At 44.8% G+C, this 21,207-nt stretch overlaps 1 protein-coding gene across 1 annotated transcript in view; it reads left to right on the top strand.

The window, feature by feature from the left end:
* The window catches only part of MAGI2 (membrane associated guanylate kinase, WW and PDZ domain containing 2), a 959,850-nt gene that overhangs the window by 212,771 nt on the left and 725,872 nt on the right, over positions 1–21,207 (top strand). Inside the window, exon 2 of the mRNA XM_015415060.1 lies at positions 9,908–10,024. Within this exon, the coding sequence (XP_015270546.1) occupies positions 9,908–10,024 (117 nt within the window). The remainder of the gene's footprint in view (positions 1–9,907; positions 10,025–21,207) is intronic.

Below are 21,207 nucleotides of genomic sequence, written 5' to 3'. Positions count from 1 at the left end.
GAAGCCCACTGCCTCGACGGGAGTACACCTCTCGGGTGCCTTGGGTGTTGTACAAAGTCCAATCATCCTGCGCCTGGGTCTTCCGCGTACCCCAATGCGAAGGGGTTGGAGGCGGCCAAGACAGGTAGGCAGGTAGTCGGGGAATCGTTCCCCCCACAGCACCTTCCACCGATGCCGTAGTCGTAGAAATCAACGGTGCAGAGGTAGTTGGGGCCGATCCCGTGTCCCCCTCCGTTGTAGGTAAGTTTCCCTCAGTCCCGCTCATGGTCTCGCCAGATTCGGAACGATAGGAGAAAGGGAGTTCTAACAGGTCTCGCCAGAATCGGGACGATAGGAGAAAAAGAGTTCTAACAATATGTTGGATCCCCAAGCATCGAGAATAAATCCACGTTTCAAAGAAAGTAAAGTTTATTTCAAAGCATTGGAAAGATACTCAAACACGTTCTTTGTTAGAACTGGGTACAAGCAGGTAGGGCAAACATAATAAAGGAATTCAATCAGATACATAACCAATGGGTAACATTCCCGCTGGCGGGCTAAAGAAACGGTTGCGCGCCCAGTTCCTGAGAACCAGGCAAACCCTAGACATAACACAGGTGCAGTTCTCAGGCTCGATAAGCAACAAGCTAGCATTGAAGCATACCCTCCCCCTCACATCCTCCAGTTGTTTTGCTTAGGCATTACAGCAGAATAACATAATGGTTAGCTGGCAGAAACAGGGAAAAGATATGTACAAGCAGAGGTCACACAGAACACCATGGCAGCTTGCTGACACTGGCTCATTAAAGTGGGCCACGAGGGGTTTCAAGGTGCCATAAAGGAGATTGTCAACATGTCCCTCCTGAGGGGCGGTTCCCTGAAGCACTCAAGTAGGTGATGGTTCATCCTGTCTTGAAAAAACCAACTCTGGACCTGGCTGAATTAGCCAACTATCGGCCGGTATCTAATTTGCCCTACTTGGGCAAATTGATTGAGAGGGCAATGGCGACACAGTTTCAGAGCTTTCTCGATGATGCTTCTGTCCTTGATCCATTCCAGTCCGGCTTTCGCCCGGGTCATGGGACAGAGACGGTGCTGGTTGGCCTTACTGATGACCTCCGGAGGCATCTGGATCGAGGTGGTGTGGCGGCACAGTTGCTATTAGATCTGTCGGACGCATTTGATATGGTCAACCACCAGTTGCTGACCCACTGTCTTGCCGACATGGGGATACAGGGGCTCGCTCTTCAATGGCTTGTCTCTTTTCTCCAAGGTCGGGGACAGAGGGTGGCGATAGGGGAACAGCAGTCCCAGAGGCACCCACTTGAGTGTGGTGTGCGTCAGGGGGCAGTGCTTTCCCTGATGTTGTTTAACATCTACATGCACCCCCTTGCCCAGATTGCCAGGAGGTATGGGCTGGGTAGTCATCAATACGCAGATGACACCCAGCTCTATCTGATGTTGGGTGGCTGGTCGGGCTCCGACCCAGAAGACCTGAACCGGGCAATACAGGCCGTGGCTGGGTGGCTCAGGCTAAGCCGGCTGAAATGAAACCCAGTGAAGACGGAGGTCCTGTGCCTGAGTCGGTGCGATTCGGGGTTGGGTATCCTTCTCCCGACCTTCGATGGGATGCTGTTGGTGCCAGTGTTGGAGGTTGGGAGTCTGGGAGTACTCCTGGATCCCTCCCTAACTATGGAGGCCCAGGTGGCAGCCACTGCCAGATCAGCATTTTACCATCTTAGGCAGGTTCGGCTGTTGGTTCCCTTCCTTGACCGCGATGACCTGGCTACAGTGATCCATGTGACAGTCACCTCAAGGCAAGACTACTGTAACGCTCTCTACATGGGGCTGCCTTTGTCACAGATCCAGAAGCTGCAGCTAGTGCAGAACGCAGCGGCCAGGCTGTTGATGGGTCTCCCCAAGTGGGAGCACATCCAGCCTGGGCTGAAAGTGCTGCACTGGCTGCCAATAGCATACCGAATCCATTTCAAAGTGCTGGTATTTACCTTTAAAGCCCTATATGGCCAGGGTCTGACTTACCTGAGGGACCACCTTTCCCCACATATACCCCCAAGAGCACTTCAGTCGGGGACACAACACTGCCTGGTGATTCCAGGCCCCCGGGAGGCAAAGTTTGCTGCAACCAGGGCCAGATCCTTTTCAGTGGCAGCCCCTACCTGGTGGAATGAGCTCCCAGAGGAGATCAGGGCCCTGCGGGACCTTATGCAGTTCCGCAGGGCCTGTAAGATGGAGCTCTTCCACCAGGCTTTCATATAGGGGCCACCACTACCACCACCACCAATGGTGGGGACAACAACGGGATTAGGGGCGGTCCTTGGAAGATCTGCCATAATATTAGGTGACAGTGGTACCGTTGGACTGGCCTTGGACCATTTACAGGACAATATCACCCCAAATGAAATGACTGATACTATCATGAAATTATTCGGAGACCATCTTGTTTTCATGGAGCACTTTATTCTTGTTTTTGTTGTTAATTAATGGTTTTATTGTTTAATCTTGTTTTTATGGATGGGCTTGTGCCCTCTTGTAAGCTGCCCTGAGCCCGCTTGCAGGGAGGGCAGGGTTAAAATGTTAAAAATAAATAAATAAATGCTAATAAAGGTTGTATGTCACTGCCCTCTGTCCCACAGGGGAGGGTGATTAAAAAATCTAAATAAATAAATAAATATAGCTTGAGTCACTGAACTCATGATTTGTGTTTACAAAGAATATTTTTAGAACCTCATTTCAAATATAATAGTTTCATTTCTAATCCTGGGACCTCCAAGGCAAATTTGTCATGACTGAGGTATCAAATTAAAGTACAAATAACATGTATTTTACATCAAGTTCTCTTCATAGAACAGATATGATGTAAGATGTGTAAATAGAAATGCATGAGTAGTCTGAAATATATTTTATATGGAAACATTGCTCTGTGCTAAGAAATATTTCAGTTTCAGTGTGAGAATAGCAAGAGAAAGAGGAATGTTTGTTTTACAATCATGTTTGTTTTACAATCATTCCTGCACTGAGAAATAAAACTCAGCAATAATGATTCATCTGTAACATCTGTGGGTTGCAAAAGTCTGCTTTTGTAACACCCTGGGCTAGAGAAAATCGTCAGATTCCTTATATTTATCTTTGTCATTTTCTCAGAAATGAAAATTATCCTCTCTAGATTTGGATCTTTTAGTGAGTTGCAGACTGTTTAATGTCCTTCGTGCTTGGTTTTTATTGTCTATCTCAGCAACGGATCGTGTCATTAGCTCTGGAAAAGGGGCAAAGCTAGAAGATATTCTTTTAAAATACTATAGAGTTATATGCGTTATTACTAAATACATAGCTGAAACATGCCAAATGGAGTTTTGACTTTGAGCAAGTGTACCTAGTCTGTGGAATTGCCCTCAACCACAGTTATGAGTCTGCCATCTTTGCCAGTTGCCTTACTTAAACAGGCATGTATTATGAACAAGAATATTATGGGAACCACTTAATTCATACTCTTCATTACCCAGCTAAGGTGGCCCACACTTATGAAAGAAAACTGAAATACAGCTGGGGCCCTACACCAATCTTCACAAAACTTTTGTCCTATAGGTAGAGAGGGGTGCAGTTAGGGTTGCCAGGGCCCCCTGGCCACCAGAGAGGGATGGGGGGGGGTTACATTCCTGGATATTTGGGGATGGAGCCTAGGGAGGACAGGGACCTCAGTGGGATACATTGCCATAGAGTCCACCCTCCAAAGCATCCATTTTCTCCAGGGGAACTGATCTCTGCAGTCTGGAGATGAGCTGTAATTCCAGGGGGTCCCCAAGTCTCACCTGAAGGCTGGCATCCCTAGGTGTGGTCAGAAGGCAAGGCTGAGCCCAGACTTGGGAAAGGCCAGGATGGGAGAAGCTAAGCTGCAGCCCTGAGCAACCAGGGGAAGAAGCAGGACAGGGAGGCAGTGAGTAGGGGTGGGGGGAGGCAGAGAAGTCTTTCCTTTCCCTTTGTAGCATCGCAGGTAGAGCAGGTGGAAGGGGACTGGATACAGGCTAGGCGTATGTAGGGCCAGGGAATCTCAGAAAAGGGAAGACAGCAAATCCCATCAGGGAGGAAGAGACAGAGCTCCTGGGGAGAGAGGGAGCCAGGAAAGGCAGAGGATCAGGGTGCCAGAGCCCCCTCTTCTCCCTCATTCTGAGGCTGGAGTGGGGACCTCCTCCTTACTTCCTTTTAGTTTGGGGAAACCACAAAGAGTCGGGAGCCCACCCTGGGGACAGGGGAGCCTCACATTACTATTGCATACTTCTCTGGCAAGATATGGAAACTCACATCCTTCCTGATTGTTAGTAAATAAACAATTAAGGCTAATGATCTGGACCTTTTTTAACTTCACTCTTTGTCACCATAAAATGTGTAATTACAAGGAGTGGTGGTGGTAGTGATGGAAAGTGTTAGAAAAGCAAAGGCCTATGCATTGTCTCTTGCCTCAGTCTTCAGGAAGTCACCATAGATTTAGTCAGATAGACAGGTCAGGACACACACAGCATCCTTCCCGTCTTGTTATCTGATCCTATCCCCTCTGAAGTCGAATGCTATTCTTAAGGATGAGTTTCCTTCCTTCCAGCTTGACACCTCACTCTCTCTCACACACTTCCACTCTCAGACACAAAATGAAGGAGCACATTTTCTCTCCCTCTTTGAACAATGAATGCAGGGGCACTCTTCCCTGCATCCGTACCCATCTTAAGTAGTTCAAATAGATTCTATCTCTGCCTCTCATCCATACTGTCTAAAATGGAGTTAGTTTTGAATCTGACTACTGGCTCTGCCAGTTAAGTGGTTAAGACGCTGAACTGCAGGCTGTGGAAGGTCAGTAGTTCAGCAGTTCGAGTCCTGGGTGCCGCAAGATGGAGTGAGCTCCCGTCTCTCGTTCCAGCTCCTGCCAACCTAGCAGTTCGAAAGCAAGAAATTGCAAGTAGATAAATAGGGACCACTTTGGTGGGAAGGTAACAGCGTTCTGTGCGCCTTGGTGTTTAGTCATGCCAGCCACATGACCACGGAAATGTCTTTGGACAGTGCTGGCTCTTCAGCTTTGAAACGGAGATGAGCACCGCAACCCTAGAGTCGGACTCGACTGGCTTTCGAGCAAGGGAACCTTTACCTTTACCTTTTTACTGGCTCTGTGTAACTTTGTAAGTCTGCTAGCACAATCAGTACCTAAGCTCTGCTGTGTGGAAATGCCTAATGCGCTCTGAAACATTAATAGTGAGTCCTGGCTCTACTAAAACCAGAGAATCCATCAGAAAGTACTGTAAAGTCATAGCTGACTTATGGCAACCAGGTAGAGTTTTCGAGGCAAGAGACGAGCATCGGTGTTTTGCCATTGCCTGCCTCTGCTTAGCAAGCCTGGATTTCCTTGGTAGTCTCCCATCTAAGTACTGAACAGGGCTGATCCTGCTTAGCCTACAATATGTGATGTGATGAAGCTAACCTGGGCCATCCAGCTGTGTATTACATAACAGAAAATGAATCTTCTGCTTTGGGGAAGGCAATGGTTAGCTTTGAGCTTACATATGAAATCAGTTCTGCTTCTTCCTTTTGTGACCTTCACACTTCCGTTATTCTCGTGTCCTGTTTAATCTGTTTTCTGTGTTCTTCAAATCGCGTCTCCTATAGAGGACATGTTTATTTTATCCAGGCTTTTAACAGAGGGGATCCATCTTTTAAATGGTCCATTTTTATGGGCCACTTCTAGCCTGGGGCTCTTTTATAAGGCTTCTGCCTGTTGTTTAATATGTTGTTTTATATCTGTTTACACACTGTGGGCGTGTTTTATGGCTGTTTGTTATTACTTTTACATTGTTTTTATGATTTTATTGCAGTATTTTACTTTATGAGCCACTTTGAGCAGCTCTCTGGAGAAGCAATATATAAATAAATAATTGGGGTCCGGGGCTGGCGTCAGCATACCCTGAGGTGAGGCAGCTGCCGGAGCCCAGGGCTTAAGGCAAGGCCCACTGCTGCTGACCCCCTATCCATGCACCTCCTCTGCCACTGGTCTGTGTGCCTTTCTCTGCCTATTTGTTTGCAAATGCCCTGCCAGCCATGCTCCCACTTCCCAGTGTTGATAGGGAAGTACATATGGGTCTTGCACAGCAGTAGCATTCTTGGCAGTTACAGTTGCAGGAACCAGACAGTGCTGTTGGGGAGAGAGCATAAAGGTGGCTGTGAGTGCAGGCTGTGAAAGTGATTGTGAGTGAGGGGAGGGTGCACAGTTGGGGGGGGGGACATGCAGATGGGTGAGTGGAAAAGTGGACATATGAGGGGGCCTGGTGGTGGGCAGAAGGAGGCCCCAGGCAGTGTCTGCCCAGGACCCCCATAAATGTAGGACCTGTGCTGATTGGGATGAAACGGGATCTCTCTTCCTATCCCTACAGGCCTGGTGATCTCCCCCCACCCCAACCTCACCATACTTTCTTCTACTTACACCATCCTTAGCTGGCTATTTTCTTATCTGAGCCCATTTGTGGGGAGGGCGGGGTATAAATGCAATAAAATAAATAAATACATTATCTGAACCCTATGTGTTAAATGAGAGCAGCCCCCCCCCCCGGTGTGCACACACATATTTAAAATATTTCTATGGCACCTCTTCAGAGTCCTGCTCGAGGTGGGTCAGAATGAAAAACACAAGCAGCATTAAAACGACCCATAAAAACAGAAGCAGGCTGATAAGATAAACGCTGATAAGATAAAACCTCTAATTAAAAGCCTAGGTAAAAAGATGTAAAATAAAAAGAAAGTAAAAGTAGGTGCTAGGCTAGCCTTAAGGCAGAAAGTGGTTTAAGGGTAAGGTGACAACACAGAAAATGCCCTGTCTCTAGGTGGTGAGATAACAGTCAACAGGGCTTCAGGGGCACAGCTTAACAGGCAGGATGGATAGTACAGGAAGAGACTATCAGGTACCCTGGTCTCGAGCTGTTTAGTGCCATAAAGCTAAGAACCAGCACTTTGAATTGCGTCCAGAAAGAGATGGGTACCCAGTGCGGATCTTTCAGTGATATGATCCCTGAAACCAACCCCTGACAGTAACCTGGCTGCCACATTTTTGACCAATTGAGGTTTCTGAATTGTTATCAAAAATACTCCAGTCTAAACTCATTGATTTTAGTGTGCTTAGACCAGACTAATTTTGCATAGGAGTGCCCTGTAATTGTTTATATCACCTTGAGATGACCTATGGTGAAGTGCAAATGCACACTAAGCACAGAGTGTGCAAATAACTGAGCCTTTAACTGAAGTCAGCAATCACCAATACATTTGGGCTGATTTTGCACTAGAGCTGCCTCGATGTTGCGCCGCCGTTTGCCCCGATACTATTGGTCAGTTTTACACCCGAAGCTGTGGGGCTGCATTTTGACTCACGGCTTCACCTGTTTTTTGAGGATCACGAAACTGCGGAGGAAATCGGGCGAAGCCGCGGGTCAAATGCAGCCCTGCGGCTTCGGGTGTGAAATTGACCAGTAGTATTGGGGCAAATGGTGGCGCAACATCAAGGCAGCTCTAGTGCGAAATCAGCCACTGTGTATGTAGGGAATGCAGGTGCAAATAGCACTGGCTGAATTTGAAAAACGTAGATGGATATTCTGCTTCCTCGGCGTTGGGGGAAAAGGATTTCAAAATTTACTGTGTGTTGTTGTTGTGTGTGTTAAATGCCATCAAGTCGCTTCAGACCTATGGTGACCTTATAGGGTTGCCAGACCCCTGATCCCAGTGGGGGTTTCCATGATTTCAGGGGCTCCTTCTCGCCACCAGCTAGCAACCACCCATACCTGAACTCCAAGTCGCAAATTCACAGCTTGAAGGCACACCCGGCCTCCCTCTGCTGCTTCCAAAAGGCATTTCAAGAGACCCTTTAAATGCTTTTCAGAAAAAGTGGGGGCCAGGCATCTACATTCCAAGCCACAAATTCTTGGCTTGGAGTGTAGGCACACGTGGCCCTCCCTCACTTCTTCCCAAAAGCATTTAAAGGGACCCTTGACACTTTAAATGCTTTTGGGAAGAAGAAGAGATTGGATTTATACCCACCCTTCACTACCCAAAGGAGTCTCAGAGTAGCTTACAGTCTCTTTCCCTTCTCCACATCAGACACCCTGTGAGGTAGGTGGGGCTGAGAAAGCTCTCCCAAGAACTGCCTTTGAGAGAACAGCTCTGAAAGAACTTATGACCGACCCAAGGTCACACCAGCAGCTGCATGTGGAAAAGCAGGGAACCAAACCTGGCTCTCCCAGATTAGAGTCCACACTCTTAACCACGGCACCAAACTGGCTCTCCCCAACATGATGACGTCACTTCTACATGATGTCATCATGTTGGTGACACAACCCCACCCCCTCCAGTAACACCCCCCAAAGTCCCCTGCCAGGGACGTGGAAGAACCTGGCAACTCAATGACCCTATGAACTAAAGTCCTCCGAAATGTCCTATTGTTAACAGCCATTGCAAATTGAGGGAGATGGCTTCCTTGGCTGAGTTTTTTCCTGCTGCCGTCACCTTTGCCTAGTATTACTGTCTTTTTCAGTGACTCTTGTCTTCTTATAATGTGACCAAAGTGCAATAGCCTCAGTTTAGTCATTTTAGTTTCTAGGGAGAGTTCAAGCTTGATTAGGTCTAGAACCCACTTATTTGTCTTTTTAACCATCTATGGTATCCGTAAAACTCTCCTCCAACACCACGTTTCAAAGGAAATGACTTTCTTTCTGTCAGCTTTCTTCATGGTCCAATACATACATAGTAATGTGAAATACTTTTTATGTAGGGCTGCCCTCTCCTGCCACCTGGTTTAAACTGGACAGCAGGAAAAAGCAGCACAGAGCTGTGCTTGCAGGGAGCCATTGGCAATCCCAGCTGGGCTGCCCTCTCCCACCCCAATGAAGAAAAACTGTGTTATTTGGTTGTAGCTGCAGAATAAATACACCAGAGAAATTCTCTGCAGTAAGCTGTGCATGTGTAATAGGCCATTGTCTCTCAAGTTAATTTCTCCGTAATAAATGAGCAATCACAGAAATGGTGGATTCACAAAATCCTGAAGTTTGGGGGGTCACAAGAAATGGGCACAGGAAGTTGGTTTGTATATTTGTGGAGTTATGTATTAGTGGAGAAAAATATCTCATGGCAAAACAGGCCTTACTCCTAGTAATTAACTAGTAATTAATAATCATTGTATGGCAGTAGGTGTAGTATAGACAGGGGATTTGAAGAGTGTCCAGCAGCCTGAAACTCTAGCTCTTTTTTGTGGTGAGCTAGGTTTATGAACAGCTTACCTCCAACCACACAGCAAAGATCCTTGTCCTGTGGTAGCAGGTGATGCTGAAGCATCTTTTTTAAAAATATGCACAGTCAATCAGAAGCTCTGCTAAGCAAAAGCTCCACCTGGCCCTGTCCACTTTCTAAAAAGCACTTGGGCAGGACCCCTGATCTGGGTTGTATTGGCAATGGAACCATGTACATAAAACCCATCTGCATTTGCAGCTGCTTATTGCTCACCTGGGTAGGGAGTGTCCTTAGTTATATGAGGAGCTGCATGCTCAAATGGGTTCTGTACCCATGGTTCCTATTCTAATCAAGGTGTCAGAGTTGTGGCTGTGCAGCCCTGTTAGAAAAATGGGAGTGGGTTGGACTTGATCTCCTTTGCTTTCCCAACACCATCAAGTAGCTTGTTGTCTTCAGCAGGAATAGACAATTGCTGGTTGTTTGCATACTCATTAAAATTGTAGCCTATTTCAGGGGTTGGAAAAGTCTGTTTTCTGGTAGTACAATGTGATGTGGGGTTGCAATACCTGGGAGTGACAAATTGATGCAATTATAAATAAAGCCAGCAGAAGAAATGTACTAGTTCCTGTTTTCCTACTGATCAGTATGTACTTTGTGGCTTTACCAGGAGGCGTTGTTGATAAGGATCTTCGTCACTACCTCAATTTACGTTTCCAGAAGGGCTCAGTGGACCACGAGCTGCAACAGATCATCCGAGACAACCTCTACCTCCGAACTGTGCCATGTGAGTGTGAGAAATGTCACCCATGCATGATGTGTAATATGGTTCATCACCTTACTGATACTTAGTAAAGTAGCGATGCTATGATGCTAACAGAATCCTTTGAAAACTGTGGTCCCCATTCAGATTGATAGACTATTGGATTATTTTGGATTCTTGATTGGATTGGATTGGATTCTTGATTGGAGACCATCCTTCAAGACTAATTGGTGTTAAACCATGTTTCAGGCTGTTGCTTCAAAGAACAGTATTTCTATGTCCACTGCGCTTTATTCAGTTTTGAGAGCCAGACTGTTTTTGCAGACATGAGGAAGCACAAAGGCAAGGAAGAGGGTACATGGAAAGACATTCAATTTAGTGTAAGCTTCCTTAAGTTTTGATAGAAAGATGTTAACTCTGTTGGCACTTAAAGCTTCCTTGAAACTTTTGCCCATAAGCATTTGTTTGGCTTACTGTATTACACTACTGATCACTGAGAAAGAGAAGTAATATAAAAAATGACAGCCAGAAAGGATGCACTGTTTTTAATGTCTTCCCTTAGCAAATACAAATGAGGCTTGGTACTGTAAAAGCAGCACTAGAAATGAGTTATCTGTCAGAGATGTTGGTTTAACAGTAAAGGAAGATGGATTAAAATATGCGACCGCTACTGCTCATGTTGAAACACATGGATCCGTTTTGAAAGCTGCAATATTGTCAGTTTTCCTCCAGGAATGTATCTTTTATTTCCTTTGAAAAGAACATCAAGGCTTGAGAGTATGTTTGTCTAAAATGAAAGCAAATATAAGACTTTGGGTTGCAAGGCTCCCTCTGTCAGCCAGCGGGGGGCAGGGGGTCTTACTGGCAGCAGGGGGAGGGCGAAGCCTGCATCACATTGGTTGGTGAAACAGGGATGCTCTGGTATTTGGGCAAAATCTCTATGTTAGAAGCCATCTTTACCATAGAGCTTTTGCCGAAATATCGGAGAGAAGTGACATCAACACATTGCCAACAGTGTCACTAGGCCTCCTGCCGCTGCCAGTCAGTCTTCCTGCTGGCCAGCTGATTGTTGTATGGAGGGCGGGACATGTAATGAGGCTAGCATATAAAGTGTGCTGTTTTGTCTGTGTATTATCAGGACACGTTGTCTAATGATCAGGAATATTATTTGTTGGATGTTTGTAGTTAATTGAATTTGCTGTGTGTGTGAAAATAAATTTGTTTTAAAGCAAAGAGTATAATTCTGAAATTTTAGAAGAAATGAGGTGCTAATATGTTGCGGAATTAGGGCTGGATTGAGCTTCAATCCTCTGCAAATATGTTGTGGAAATAGGGCTGGATTGAGCCTCAGTCCTCTGATAAACCTCTGGTACACTTTAACTCCTATAGCAATTAGACTCTGTAGTTGAATCTGTGGTTCTGTTTCCCAGGAGGCTTCAGGACTCGCTAAGTGCTGTGGCCTTTGGATACCGATAACCCTGTACATTATTTTCACCTGACATGACCTTTGCCTTCTGGGAATGTTTTTACATTGCAGAAGTCAGGAGTCACTATTAAATTTATTTAGAATTTAATAGTCCTTGGTTCCTCTGTCAAGACCCATAACAGAGGGTGGTTGGCCAGAAAGACAAGGAACCCTATCTATTTAGGGTATCTGTAGCTAGTTTCCTTGACTCTCTGAGTCACTCTGACTTTCCTTGACTTTCCTGACCTCAGAGATAGAAAGAAAGGGCTGACTTTCTTGTATACGTCAGAGATGTATGTCAGGGTGCGTTCAGACGGACAGCTAATCCCACCAGTATGCCGGCTCAAATTTGATCCCAATCTTTTTAATCCATCCTCGCACGACCAGACATCCCCTGGGGGAATTGCCTTACTGCGCGCTGCTTCCACTGTGGATTGTCTAGATGGCGTCCACTGACGGAGGCACGCGCGGTGGGTTTTTTAAAAAATAAATAAAAAATAACATAATTGATACAATAATTTGAAAGAAAAAGCCAGTTTGATGTAGTGGTTAGGAGCGTGGACTCTAATCTGGGAGAACCGGGTTTGATTCGCCACTCCTCCACTTGCAGCTGCTGGTGTGACCTTGGGTCAATCACAAGTTCTCCCAGAGCTGTTCTCTCAAGGGCAGGTCTCGGGAGAGCTCTCTCAGCCCCACCTACCTCACAGGGTGTCTGTTGTGGGGAGGGGAAGGGAAAGGGATTGTAAGATGCTCTGAGACTCCTTCGGGTAGTGAAGGGCGGGATATAAATCCAATCTCTTCTCTTCTTCTCTTCTATCGTTCCTACTTTCATTTTTCTCCCTCTCTTCATTCCTGACTACTAGTTTTCTTTTCCCTGTTCCCTTGATTTATACACAGATTGAGGAACTGAATATTTACAGTCACAAAAAAGGTGGAAATGCTGACCACATCTTCCCATTCATTTGCATATCTGTTGTGCGCTTGAGGGAACCAAACCATATTGTATTTTTGGTTGCTTCATACCTGTTGTAGCCTATGTTTTGTTTACTTATACATTCACTGCTATCTAAGGACATTGAAATCAATGAATTTAATGTGGAGTAACCGTGCATAGGCCTGTGTAGCAGTGTTTTCTAGCCATTGTTCTATTTTGGATAATGTAGCTGGCTTTCCAGTGTTGTGATTTTATATGTTTATTATTTACGTATTGTGGGCATCCATTTTTTTCTTTGCCATTTGGAAAGTGTCCACATTTCTGGAATGTAGCCTAAGGTTTAACTATAAAAAGGTAAACTGCTGTATCATAATATCAAATGGCACCGGAAAATACTTCATTTTTGTACAGTTCTTTCTTAAAATTGAAATGTGTTCCCCCAAAAGGGTCTGATTTATCTGTTGAGTTCTTGTAGAGAAACTGGGAAAAAGAAGAAAGTACATCAATTATCAAGCAAGCTCCCACTTTAGATGACATTTAAATTGGGTTGAAGTGCAATGCTGTAAAAAAGGGAAAGGGGTGAAAAATAGATCTTGAAAAGCTGTTACAGACCTATAGGCTAGGAAGGCTGACCAGGAAATGGTTTGTACTGATAAAGAACCCTTGCAAAACCTTCCAAAGAAAGACTCCTGTGTACTTTTTTTTTTAAGATGAGTTTTTTCCAGAGACGGAGGGAGGCAATCTTGACTCCAGCCCTGCTCCAAGCTTTTAAATAAAAATGCCAGCAGCACTCAGGACACAGGATGAGGCTTCTCTGTTCTCTCCCCCCTGGCTTTGAAACATTTGAAATGTTGAATTTATTAAAATCAGTTTCAAAAACACTTCCTTCACACTGAACTACATAACTCAGGAGCCTCCTTCAGCCATTCCATTGGCCACCAGCTGCCGCCATTCTGCCAGGAGTTTGAAGCACTGCTTCCCATAAGCACTTATGCACATGCTCAAAAGATAAATGGTTAAAAAAACTCCCTGACCACCCCACTTTGTGGCTGCCGCATCTGATCAATCAACCACATGGTGAAAGTGCATTGAAGCGGGTTAAGGGGGGAGGTCTGATCAAAACTCTCCATTACAAAAAACAAACCCTGGATCAATTAGAAGTGGGGCCACACTAGTTCAAATTGCATGTCTGACTGCAGCCAGTGTCTCTTTTATACAGTGCACATGAATCGCCATAATATTGTGGATCCTGCCATTTTTGTTGTTCAGTCGCACAGTCGAGTCCGACTCTTCGCGACCCCATGGACCAGATCATGCCAGGCCTTCCTGTCTTCCGCTGTCCTCCGAAGTTTTCTCAAGATCCTGCCATAGAGATTTATTTACTTTTTCTTGAAGGTCTAGTTCAGACTTTGCACTTGTGTTTCTTTCTTCAAATGGTTGTCAGTCAATTATGGATGAATGATGAGGATGTAGCCTCTTCGAATTTATTTTAAAATACTTAATTATTGAAATATTTTTGAAGCACAAGCCAAAATCTTCCAATAATATAGGTCACAGTTTCCTACATGTTAGGTATCTCCTAGTTCAAACAGATAACTCTAAATATTTTCATTTCATTCTTTATTTATGATCCAGAGATCAAACTGCATTATAAAGACAGAGTATGTGTGTAGTCCACACAACATATAAGTGTAAACATTAAAAGAAACATTAAATTTTTAAAAAACTTTGCTGTACTTGGTAGGTGTTAGTGGATTGAATTATTCACTTCCTTATGAATAAAACCTTATCACAGAATTTAGCCACCTTGGTGGAGGTCTTGTCTGAATGGTCTGCAAGGAGGCGGGATGTGTAAAATGTTTCCAACCTAGCAGTTCGAAAGCAAGAAATTGCAAGTAGATAAATAGGTACCACTTCAATGGGAAGGTAACAGCGTTCCGTGCATTTTGGTGTTTAGTCATGCTGGCCACATGACCACGGAAATGTCTTCGAACAGCGCTGGCTCTCTTCAGCTTTGAAACGGAGATGAGCACCGCAACCCTAGAGTCGGATTCAACTGGCTTTCGAGCAAGGGAACCTTTACCTTTAACACATGCTTGACCATTTCAACTGTGCTGGATGAGAAGGAGCAAAGGTGCTGGGAACATGGAATGCATAGGTATCTCCCTTTTAAAGGTGCTGGGGATTAGACCAAGCCACAGTAAAGGCGCTGCAGTGGGAGTTTGCTGGCACAAAGTTTTAGGACTAGTTCCGCATCGCTGGATAGACGCATGCCCAATCTCTATCAGTTTGGAGGGATGGCTCTCGAGGGCCCAAGGTGGAAGATTGCTGAGGGAGACAAGCCAAACAGTTGTAATTTTTTCTCAACAGCGACTGCTCAACCTGAGTGGTATGTATCTAGAAGGATTACGGGGGCTAATCCAGATGGGTTAAAGTTTAGTTTAAGCCAGAGGCATATTGCCAGTTACCAGCTGTGTGCCTCTAGTGATATTTGCCCCGACTTTATTCTAATGATTGCGTTCGGTGCACAGCAAGGGACACCAAATATACTCCTTAGGAATATGGACTGTATGAGTTCTAGGGGGTGGTGGATGTCTTTACATAAACCAATCTGTGAGCCATACAAAAGTCTGGGTAGTACTTTGACTTGAAAAACTTTGGTGGCATAAGGAATGTGTCAGCCCCCCCTTCGAAAAGAAAAATCTCAGGGTAGCTGATGCCATTCTTTGGGTCCTTTCAGTGGTCTGTGTCAACTGGGCTTTCCATGAGCCTGTGGACTGAAACACTACACCAAGATATTTAAATACTTCCTTTCTATCTCATGCCCATTGATCTGCCATTTGCGTTTAATGTGTTATCTGCAGAAAACTAGGATTTTAGTATTTTGACATTTTATTATTAATGGTTCCTCCTTCCAGTATACTGTAAGGGCCCAGACCAATCCTACCTCAGAGTGGGACAAGATGGCTGTATCATCTGCATATAGTAAGGCAGGTATGGATCTATTTGTCAACCTTGGTGGATGGAATTTTGGTTTGGTCAGTGCTTGGACCATTGAATTTATGTAGAAATTAAATAGAAGAGGCCAAGATACAGTCGTGCTCTGCTGCCTTTTTAACAGGCATCCTGCGTGAGAGGTGACCTTGCTCATTGGTTCTTATTGCCTGGAAGTTATTCTCATCCAGTATTCATATAAGGATGAGTAGTCTGCAATCAATTAATGAGGCCTCTAGTTTGGCCCATAATCTGTCTCTGGCAATGCTGTCAAAGGCCATTTTGTAGCTAACAAAGTCTACATAGTGCGTCCCATGGGGTTTGGCGCTATATTTCATTGCCAAGTGCTGTAGAACTAGGCATTGGTCTAAAGTGGAGTGGCTAGGTCTAAAGCCTGCTTGTTCTTAGGCCATGATGTTCTTTCTGTTTAGCCAATCCCAGAGTTTCCAACATAGGTGCTTCAGATATAGCTTGCTCACTGTGCTGAGCAAACTAATTGGGCGGTAATTGGATGGATTCGATTTGTCTCCTTTTTTGTGTATTGGTACAATGATGGTCAATCCACAGTCAAGAATCTGTGCTATCTGGTCAATCATAAAAAGAGTGGCCAGGACTGGTGCCCACCACTCAATGTTTGCCTTAATCAACTCTGGTGTTATCATGTCGTGCCAACTAGCCTCTTTACTTCAGTTGTTGTGGCTGGAGACCAGGTAGAGAGGTTTCTGATGTTGACATCATATCAGACCTCAGTGTTCGGCTCTGTAGCATAAAACATGCCTTTTTAGGCAGTAATGTGGGAGGTTTTAGCATACATATTCACTTGCCAGTAATTAAACTTTGAAAGACTGCTGTCCGATTGTGGTATGATATGTGCTTTAAAATTTACAAGAAGTTTTGTGGTAAGTGGCTTTTTTGTCTCCAAGTATTTTAGAGATTAAGGTTGCGTAGGATTCACTATTTAGCTTTTTTTGTTCTGTAGCCAACTTTATGAAGTTTTTCTCCTGCTATTTGAAGAAGTGTTTTGGCTTGTGATAAAGGCTATAGCCGAAACAAGGAACTTCGGGCACATTTTCCCATTGCCAAGTTTGCCAGGTCTCTAGCTGCAGAGTTGCACAGTGGAGCCAAGATTGTCTGACTTCAAGGCTAGATGTATAATTTTTGCTGAGCTGATTAGCTGCTTTTTCTGTGAAGTTTTCATATTGCATGGTTGGTTGATGGTTGTTTGCAACATAGTATGTACATTTACTGAGCTGATCAGCCACCATTTTCAAGAAGTAATAAGGCTTTTTATATAACATACATTTATTGAATGGTGCAGTAAGATTTATTTGATATTTGGCAAAGCCTTTCTACACAGTGGTGTGTTTGTGTATTGAAATCCTCCTGAGACAATATGCCAGAAAAGGGAGGAATCTTTGGCTCTGGCCACATGAATAAATTGATGCCAGAGTGCTAGAGTGTTCAGTCCCTGTAACAAGGTGGCAACTAATCTAAGTTCAAGAGCTAGAAAACACACAGATCTTTTGTTAGTTTGTTTTCTTTAGCTAACTATTGTATAAAAGTATTAACACTGTACTTATTGTACTACTACGAATAAGGCCCGTTATGGAAATAAATACGAGCTTTAAAAAGAGGCTCTAGGCGGGTGCTCTGGCCTTGGGTACTAAGCATCAATTTGCTGTGGTGACCTCAGCAGGTTATAATGACACAGAGTCCACTCTGACTTCAGCTTTACATCTCCTTCCCCCTCCCTACAGCCTCTACCTAGGAAATGGACAGTCTTTCTCCACTGTGGGAACCAAAGCAGCTCACATCATTCACCCCTCCCCCTTTTGATCTGCACAACAACCCTGTGAGGTAGGTTAGGCTGAAAGTCTGTGAGTGGTCTGAAATCACCGAATCAGCTTCCACAGGAAGAACCTGGGTCTAACAGACCCTGCTCTGAAGTGCTCACTGCTACATAAAACTGGCTGTCATGGGGGGGGGCACCTCAGCTGGGTATAATGACACAGAGTCCACCATTTTCTCCAGGGGAACTGATCTCTGCCATCTGGAGAGCAGTTTTAATTCTGAGTGATCTCCAGCCCTCACCTGGAGATTGGTAGCAGTGGTTCCCCAGGAGAAAATAACAGCTTTGAAGGGTGGACTTTGAAGAGTGGCATTCAACAGCTTTGAAGGGTGGCATTCTAGTCAGATAAGGCCTCTCCCCTCCCCAAATTCTGGCTTCAATAGAATCCGCCACAAAATGTTCAGGAATTTCCCAACCCGGAGTTGGCAACCCTAGTCAGGACTGGCTCCAATGAGTTCTCCACAAAGGCCAAAGTAGGCCTGGAAAGGGCCTCCTGCCTTTGTTTTTTTACTGACAAATTCAAGCTTGGTTGTGTAGCAACAGCCACTGAGGGGAAAGTTAGCCCCATAGCAGGAGAAGAGAATGGTTTGACGGCCAGTGGCCCACCTCAGTAGCCAGCCAGCCACAGAGGAGCCAAGCAGGAGAAGTGTATTTGTCAGGAGAGACAGCCATTTTGGCAGGTTTTTCTGTCAGGGAAGATTGGCCAGGCTGGCAGTGGGCAGGAGAGAGGAGTGGACCCAGCACCCAGCCAATGTTATGTGAGTACTCTTGAGTGGCAGTTGATGGGACAATGGCTGATGAAGCGCACAGCACAGCCAATGGGAGAGCTGGAAAGTGCCAATATGTTGGGCTTATATATATATAGGATGACTAAACAAACTTTCATCTGTGTCAATTAGTCAAAATACTAATCCATAATCCATAAAACAACAGGATTTAATAATTAATTATTCCATTAAACACTTGTTTATAAGATGGCAGGGACAAGAGGACTGGAGATCATGAAGCAGTGGGGAGGAGAAGATAGAAACAGATGAGAACTTTTCCAGTCACGTGCAAAAGCTTACAGCAGAAATTTGGGAAAAACAGATGTGGCACAGGTGACTGCGTCTCACGTGGAAAATCCATAGAAACCACAGAAACCCTTTGCACAAGCTTAAGACATTTCTCGCTATACATGTGCAGTTTTGCATCCAACCTACTGTCTGCTTTTACAGCATCATGTTGCTTTATTGAAAATGCAGAGTTTTGGAATATATTAGTTACTTAAGTCCACCAAATTGTGAATAACCAATCACTGATTTGCCTATGGCTAAGTGTAATGGCAAAATTAATATAGAATAATTTTTCTACCCAGTTTTTAATTTATTTATAATGTGATGCAGATTTTGCCATGGATATTTATGAACATCTTTGAGAAAGTGATAATTTATGCCTAAATTTGTTAAATTCTCTCAATTTTGGTCTGCACCTTAGTAATTCACAGGAGTGGCTATTAGAGAAAGGACAGTGAGGGTTTTAAGAGAACTTTGATGAGATAGCTAATGTTATAGATTACTTGAAATTCAGTGCAGAGATGCTGAAGACAGGTAACACAGAACTCTAATAAAGTTCCTGTATTTGACAAGATGAGAAACAACACCAAGAGCAGCACACAAATAGCTTATTAAACTGGCTAGACAGAAGCGTACACTCTCATTTAAGAATTCATTGTGTTAGTTTTTAAGATATAAATCCCTAAGTGTTATAGATTTTGTCCTGGCAAATCTTTGCATGGCCTCCTGCCAAAGATGATGCAAATAATTTTGATTCACTGTGATCTACTGAAGTACACTGGTGAAGAAGAACAAATTAGAGGAGGGTGGCTTCACAGAAAAGGTGTCTCTGAAAGCGCCCTCATCAATGTGTATCTGGCTTTGCTATTGTTTTGAAAGAAAGCCTGGCTGTTGAGGGTCAACCTACCTGTTACCTGATAGATCCAAAATTTGGCATGTCAGATACCAAGGCATGGAGCCTATCCAGAGAGGGCAGAGAAGCTCAAGTCAGGTCAGAGTTAAAGTGAAGCAAGGATCAAAAGCAGATGACAGGTCTGTAGGGTAGTGATGCTGGATCAGGCCAGAATCTGTGAGAGGCAGACTGGGATTGAAGAGAACTATGGTCAAGTAAGGAGTCAGAACCAATAAGGCAATCAGAGAAGAATGTGAGATGTGAGGCCAAACATAGGCATAGGTCAGGTTCCAGGAGCTAGCATAGTCTTTATACTACCAGAAAGTTCGTCAGGTGGAGGTGCCTGGAGTCAAGCTGGATCTTGTTGGACCCTTCAGCCAGATCCTTCCTGCAGCATGTACTGGTTCTCTCTAGGTAAGGCATGCTTCCTTTGTTAGCCATTCTTGAGGCCACTGTAGTGCAAAGGAGATTGGGCCAAAACCAGGCAGCTCTGAGGGTACACAGAGCAAGGCTCTGGAGTTGCTGGTTCCAGATTTTGGAAATGTACTGCAAGATCCAATCCAGTATCTTTTAACTGCTGTTCACAGTGGCAATATTAAGAATTGTAAAATATAGTTGCATAAATACCTACAGTGGTGTCAGAAATAACCAGCTGACACAGTGTCTTGGGATAATTTCTGCTTGCTTACTTAACTGCTGTTGCAGTTATGTGTAGGGCATTACCTGAAAATTAAATTCCTGTGAGGGAGGTTAGGCTGAAAGTCTGTGACTGGTCCAAAATCACCCACTCAGCTTTTACAGCAAGAACCTGGATCTAGCAGACTGACTGCTACGCCTAGGGTAGCCAACCTCCAGGTGGAGCCTGAAGATCACCAGGTATCACAACTGAACTCTAGACAACAGATCTCTCCCCCCCCCCGGAGAAAATAACTTATTTGGAAGGTGGGCTTTATGGCATTCTGTTCAGCTGAGGCCTCTCCCCTCCCCAAACCCTGGCTTCCATTGACTCTGCCAGAAAATCTCCTGGAATCTCCCTACCTGGAGCTGGCAATCCTAGTCAGGACTGACCCCAATTATTTCCTCACAAAGGCCTGCAAAGGGTTTCATTCTTTTGTCTGAACCAAGCTTGATTGCCTACTGTGGCAAAACGGGCTCCAGTTTACAACTCAGCTGTTCGTTTCCCACTCTTGTCCTGTGGGTGTATCTCACTCCTTAAGTTTGCAGCCACAACTCACTGAATCGTCACTGCCATTTTAGAGGGACAGTGAGACCCCTCTGGCCGAATCTCCCTATTTGGAGGTATAATCCCCAATCTTTGGGGGATCCCTGGAAAGTTGGCAACCAAAGGCTCTGGCCTTTCTTTGCTTCCCTGGGCTACCCCTTTCCCTTTGGTATTGTGCAGAGCGGGGGAGACTATGTGGTCAGAGCACAACACAGATTATTAGCCCAAATAAAAGAATTTATTTAACTAGTTACACAATTATGGAGCACACACACACTAAATGAATAAGGCACAACTGTAGGAGTAAGCACACACTATGAACCAACAGGACATAAATCAACAGGGGTTAAACACAATCCTCTCTACGTCCGGCTGAATTTCTGCTGCCTCCCAGAGTTCTCCCATGTCTCTGGCTTGTGGCCTGGTCAGCACAGGCAGCAGGAGCCTTTCCTAAGCTCCTGTAGGACTAAGACTGCCTCCTCTCTGACAGGGCACAGTGGCTGAAGGAGTGGGCGGGGAAGAAGAGCAGACCCAGCACCCAGCCAATGGTATGCGAGTACTCTTGAGTGGCGGCTGGGCAGGACACAGTGCAACCAGGGGATAGGGACATCTTCTGAGTGACACATCAAGGAGCCAACTGATTTTGCCAAGCATAGAATGTTGCCATGTGAAAATTCTTTTATATATAAGGAAAATATTACATTTGAAGACACTTTTAAGATGTGTATGATCTTTTCTTTGAACATTTGGAGTATTTGGCTGGTGTCTTTGACTACATCTCCACTGGTTTTCTTTC

The sequence above is a fragment of the Gekko japonicus genome, unplaced genomic scaffold, assembly GCF_001447785.1.
Source record: "Gekko japonicus isolate JY-2015 unplaced genomic scaffold, Gekko_japonicus_V1.1 scaffold5, whole genome shotgun sequence".
Taxonomy (NCBI): domain Eukaryota; kingdom Metazoa; phylum Chordata; class Lepidosauria; order Squamata; family Gekkonidae; genus Gekko; species Gekko japonicus.
Note: the sequence above shows the minus strand (reverse complement) of the source record. Positions and strands in the feature narration are given on the sequence as shown.